The sequence below is a fragment of the Elaeis guineensis genome, chromosome 12 (assembly GCF_000442705.2).
Source record: "Elaeis guineensis isolate ETL-2024a chromosome 12, EG11, whole genome shotgun sequence".
NCBI lineage: Eukaryota > Viridiplantae > Streptophyta > Magnoliopsida > Arecales > Arecaceae > Elaeis > Elaeis guineensis.
Genome location: NC_026004.2, coordinates 10377701 through 10383756, shown reverse-complemented (window position 1 = coordinate 10383756; position 6056 = coordinate 10377701). Strand labels below are relative to the sequence as shown.

Genomic DNA, 6056 nt, shown 5'->3' with positions numbered 1-6056 from the left:
TTCATGTCTAATCTTTTGTGGAATCAAAATTTGAAATGGTCCATATAATATATTACAACATTAGCTTGTAACAAGAACCAAAAGAATTATAGGGTAAGAAGAACCACAATGCATACAATCCAATGAATGATGCTAGTTTTGCCATCCAGAGTTCTCCCAACAGCTGCCAGCATCAATCACCATCCTCGTGATATACTGAACCTCAAGTGAATAAAATATCTCTTATTGCATCTCGCTCATCAGCTGCTGTTCATAGTCTCATGCTCTTGTGAGACGATGAGTACTTACTATGTTAGAGTTGGTGTCGAGTTTTGCTTTAGAGAAGTGATTTCCACAGGTCACCAACCACTGCACAACTTGGATTTTGTATTGTTGCATCCTCTCAGAATTTCTCTCATACCAGTCAAGTTAAACATGAAAGAGAGAGAGAGAGAGAGAGAGAATGCATCACTGTAACATCTTTAGATGCTGCTTCTTTAGAGGGGAAAGACAGAAACATTCACTGGATTTGCAGAAGTATCACATACCGTTCAGAAGACTGTGAAGAGAATCTAAGCACCTTTTTTGTTGTTAAAGAAGATGTTCATGAAGATGAAGAACAGAATTCCAATTTCTTTCTTTTTTTTTTTTTTTTGAAGGAAAAAAACACTGAAGCATGGAAAAAGGAAAACATCAAAACCACATGGTTCTCCCAGATGGATTACTTCCCATTTGGAGGCATTACTTCCAAAAGCTCCACATCCAGTTCAAAGGTAGCCCCTGGCTGCATTATAAGAATGAATAAACATGGTGTTACAGATGGCTAAGTGGTTCATATTGAGCAAGCGAAAATTCGGGATGAGCTTTCCTGCAGACTAAGTGAACACACTCATAATTAAATGCTATAAAAATGAGCACTTGGAGAAACGTCTTGGGCTTGTCCAATTTGAGGCTCAAACTTTGTATATTATAAAATAAAATTCCAAATATCTTTATCCAGAAAAGAAAAACATAATTCCAAATTTTTTATGTGGTTTTACCGGAATTTCATTCATTCCCTTCTTTCCATAGCCAGCCTCTGGAGGAACTATTACTACTCTCTGCAAAATTGAGATGGAACACAGATATTAGAATCTAAATTTAAAAGGAAAGTACTTATGCCAGCATCAGAATATAACTGGTAATTTTTTAAGAAGATCTATAAACAATGGATGCTAGATATTACTGAAATCCACCTTTCCTCCTACTTTCATCCCTTCTGTTACTGAATACATTGCTGGTGGGGGTTTTGGTGCAGCCTGGGCTGAATAAAGGCCATTTGCATTGTCCACAAATTCACGCTTCCTTTCTTTGCCTGGTGGTGACCCAACTGTGAATTCATAAGGCTACTAAAGCACAGAGGAGCTTTGTCAGTACCAGCTTTAAAGTTCAGCTTGAATGAACAGCACAAAATCAGAATAAAGATCTAGAATTTGAGGTTTAAAAAGATAGTGCTTTAAGCAGTATTTCCAACAAATTAAGATTTGACAGTTCAGCACACCAGATAGATCATAGATGTAGATAATCGATTTAATTTATGGTCAAGGTCATCATAATTCATAGATATGGATATAGGTAATAATAGTACACATGGGTCTCCCTCCCTTTGTCACTGAATCAAAAAAGAAAGCCTATTTATTTTTTCCAAGAATTTTTATGAAAGCTCAAAAAATCTCTGACATACAGCACTAGGTGTTGGAACGTGAACATATAAACAGCATAATAAATTATTTCACATGCCAAAACAAATAAGTGGTTATACATGGTATGCTGCTACGAGCTTACTGTAGAAAGAAAGCTTAACGATCAGTGGCCCATCCAAGAAGATTATGTCCCTGTTGCATCAGGCGTTGGTACATCTTTTGCTTAATTATGTTTACTAAGGTACTTGGCAAAACAGTTCTCTTCACCCTGGGCTCCCAAGTTGATGCACTTTAACTAAAAATCTTCTTCTGCTGATGGAGAGTGGTTATTTATTATCAATTTCAACAAGATCTCCTCTTTTTGAGCAATTTATTGGTTGACTTTTATAGGATTTCTTGTACTTTAGATGTGGTGCTATATCTTGTACTTCTGATAGACGCATTTATTTTCTTCATGAGTTTATGTGATTTCTCATCCTTTCATACGAAAAGAAACAAAAAAGAAAAGAAAAAGAAAAACACTTTATCACAGTTCAAAATATGCAAATCCTAATTGGTGCCGCAGATCGACAAAGCTTCAAGAGTAGGATACAACCATCTTTCCAGAGTCAATTCTGATAAGATCACTTTTTTTCCTCATCGAATCAGCAGCAGTAAGCATGACCTCGTTGTTGAACTACTGAAATCCCAGCTATTTGGCTCTTGATTGATATAACAGAAGGTTATCAATATTATTTTACTACTGGCTTCAAATCAATGGCTTAGGGATCTGTGTCAGTTTACTTTTCTTCTACATACAGATTCCATTTGTAGATAACCACGCTATCAGCTTGATATCAATTCTTGGGTTCAGAGAATGGCTTAAGTCTCTGAAAACCCAATGGTCTGCTCATTAATGTTTCAATATTCATACCTTTGGATGATGCCATCTTTGTGTTAAGCCCAGTAGATAACCATATATTCACTCCCTAAATGCAAATATTTCTTGGGATTTTTATTAATTCATCCCAAAAATGATGGTATGAATTTCTTTAGGGAAAAATGGGTTAATGAATAAGACAGATGTGTTAAGGACAAGCTTCTAAGCTAGACTTGCACAGCACACTTGATCAGATAGCCAATATACTTTCTAACTACATAAAACTATCATCTATAAAACTACTGAAAGATTTTTTTTAAATTTTTTTTTGAGACTGAAAATTTATTTAAAATTGCAAAATAAATTTCTTGATTTAACTTAATAAAATCTAAATAAATGTGATGTAGAATCTCTATTAATTGTATCCACTTTCTTCTATCCTAATTTGTTATATATAACAGGGATCCATTATACTGAGGTATGCATCCAAACACTAGCAAAAACGAACCCTGGGGTGGTAATCCACTAGATATTAGTTGATTTGCATTTTATGACATAAAATCTTCTAGAAATGCTATATCCTTGTCATTTCAGGACAAACAAATTCTATAAGAATGAATTTACAGTATACGCTTGAAAGAATTTTTGAAGGAAAGACTTCTGCTACTTATCCAAGTTACATAAATTTATATCAAGGCACATTTGTGAAAATAACCTGTGCAATAATGCGGTTTCCAGCTAAAAGCTTAGATTCACGACTTGACACAGCTGTAATGCCACGATATATGCAATCAAAATGTACCTACAAGAAGATAAGTTAGTGAAATTTCAGTTTCTATATTTTTTTCTCTAGGAGGATTTCTATCAGTGCATCAAGAAAAAAATGCACTTGGTTTCATATCTGACCTGCACTGTTGAACCTTTCTCAGCTTTTGGACCCTTTCCTTCAATAATATCATAATACTTCAATCCATCAGCTGTTTTGAACATTCAGATTTCAGAATCCTTGAAAAACAATAAGAGAAATGGTAGGGCTGCTGTTCAGTGCTTGGAGAGATTTGAGATAAGTTTATCCAGGTGGGCAATAAGTTGTGAGTTACTGGATGTCAAAACTAATAACTCATGGAACATTTATTTTCAGTTTTATTAAGGCTTACATTTAGTTTTACAAACTCTGGTAAGACCAGCATGTCTGGCTACATAGCATGTATTCAAAAGCCAGATTGTAACTCTCCCTAGAACTGCCTGGACCTAATCATATAGCATTCAAATAGAATTTTAACAATGGTCTTTATAATTTTAATTAGAATCTAGATATGTAAGATCCCAAGTCAACATACAAGTTCTTTTACTATAGGAGAGCTTCTGCATCAAGGAGATCAAAAGGTTATACTATTATTTTGAGGATCCGTGCGGACATGTTTAGTCCTACATCGATTATTCACTGAAAAAATCTTGGATACTTATACAAAACCAAAGAACCTAAATAATACCTTGTAACTAGCCTGTTTGAGTGAGATTTTGGGTCATTATTAATGACATCATAGCGAACCCGGCCCATAACTCATGTGAACTAGGGAATATTGTAGCACGAGTCATTGGGCTAACCACGGGCCAGTCGTGGTGTTTATGAGTGGATACATAAACTTGAACCCTTAGTATGGCAAGAACGTCGGGGCTCGAACGACAGAGTATGTGAGGATCCATGCGGACGTATATTTAGTCCCACATCAGTTATTCGCTAGAAAAATCTTGAGTATTTAGACCGATCAAGAAATCCAAATAACACCTTCCAGCTAGTCTTTTTGGGTGACCTCCTAGATTGTTATAGTTATTGCAATGCTTATTCTTGGTGCAGCAAACTTAGCACAGCCCCTGTGGGATTTTCCATTATGCAATTCAAGGAACCTATGCATTCTGTCTAGCATGGTAAACAATGAACTGCAGCTTCAAACACAAACAATTGGCAAAGAGAAGAAAAATGTCCAATGAGAGAATAAATTTAAGCAGAACTATGTGAAGAGACTCCACAGGATTTGCCACAACTTACAATTTTGAAGTGCAAGGTCAAAGAATCTAACCGATCCATTACTAAAGAGTCCATCAAAGTCATCATGGCTGCAACATCAAGAGAATTGGGGCTAAAACCTAAAATTGAAGTGCTGCAGGCTCTGAACATCCCTAGATGATTTATAATGGGAACTCCAAGGAGGTAGCTCCTATGTGTTTTGCGAAGGTTCATTGATTAAACCACATACCAAGAGGAGGTTTCCTATCCCCTAATTCAACCCAGTGTCAATATCTTCTTTCTGTTTCACTTTTAAGGTTTTTCAGATAGGGAAATTCGCTATCCCTCTTACTAAAATAAGCAATTGGATCTTGCTATCTTCGACAGTTTCTGGTTTGTCCATCATTATCTTCACTTCCAAATGTTATTATTTTGGTTGCGTATGACCAACAACATCACCCAGAAAAAGAGGGGGAAAAAAAAAGAAATATAACAGCTCAATTAAAATGCTACAGGAAGAGGACATCCTACTCTGAAAATTCAAATGCCAATAAACAAATTACAAAGAAATTGTAACTAAGTTCCCTGCGCTGAATTCCTTTGACATGCCCCACTCAATTAAACCTAATCACCCAAAACTGATCTAGAGAGCAAAAGGGCCACCTAGCCCAATAATAATATCTTCAACACAAATTAGAGGGCAATGCATAGGCATACAAAAAAGGAAAGGACAATAATTGGATGACAACGCACAAGGCCAATTTTACCAAATGTATTCCTCCACGATCCAACAAATCACCCACAACCAAACAAGTTCAGTAGAAACACACAAAAAGATAACATCAGGTATAGAATCCATTCATGAGATAGAGAAAGGTTAAGATAAGGAGTTATAGAATCCATTCATGGAATAGAGGAAGGTTAAAGGAGACTAACGGCTAGTCATGAACTCCTCGGGAGAGATGGCCTTCCTGCCCCTCCTCTCTCTGGCCTGTGAGGGAAGGCAGAGTGCAGTCAAGTTGAAGGGTAGAACAGAGATAAGTAGAGCATCTCTCCTTGATATGGGCAGTGGAAGAAGATTAGGACTTGGCTGTTGCAATAGCTTCTTGCGTGCTGCTGCTGCTGTTGTCGTTATCTCAATGGGCGGAGAGGAGAGGAGAGTGTCATCAATAAGTGCTTTGGGGAAGCTACGAATCGAAGCCATTGCCGTTGGAATGGTGGGAGTTTGGGGGCTGGAAGCAAGGATATCCAGTCCTCATGAAATTCCAGGAATATCCCACCTATTTGCACCGATGAAATTCCTCAAGTACCCTTCAGGTGGAATTCAGGTTATTTGATCACCAAACATGGATCCACCGTGAAGTATTGCGTCGCACTCAAAGGCCACCATTAAAAAGCAGATGATCATCAAATAAGATTGCCTTACATATTATACGTAATATATCAAATTTGATAGCCATCCATCTTTTAATAATAATTATTAAATACTGTACAATATCTTATAGTGCAGATAATGCACCATAGAGCA

At 36.7% G+C, this 6056-nt stretch overlaps 1 protein-coding gene across 3 annotated transcripts; it reads right to left on the bottom strand.

Moving 5' to 3' along the window:
• On the bottom strand, positions 1-5785 carry LOC105055273 (peptidyl-prolyl cis-trans isomerase FKBP18, chloroplastic). 3 transcript variants are annotated; one of them, XM_010937046.3, is made up of 6 exons: positions 5465-5775; positions 3427-3497; positions 3236-3322; positions 1215-1364; positions 1020-1079; positions 1-763 (listed from the first exon to the last, which is right to left on the bottom strand). In XM_010937046.3, the coding sequence occupies exons 1-6, from the start codon at positions 5730-5732 to the stop codon at positions 701-703; spliced, it is 699 nt and encodes a 232-aa protein (XP_010935348.1). In that variant the 5' UTR covers positions 5733-5775; the 3' UTR covers positions 1-700. The 3 variants fall into 3 exon arrangements, with proteins under 3 accessions (XP_010935348.1, XP_073102998.1, XP_073102997.1); XM_073246897.1 differs by lacking the exons at positions 1-763; positions 1020-1079 and having other exon boundaries at positions 1225-1376; positions 3237-3322; positions 5465-5785; XM_073246896.1 differs by lacking the exons at positions 1-763; positions 1020-1079 and having other exon boundaries at positions 1225-1411; positions 5465-5784.
• Between the last annotated feature and the right edge of the window lie 271 nt (positions 5786-6056).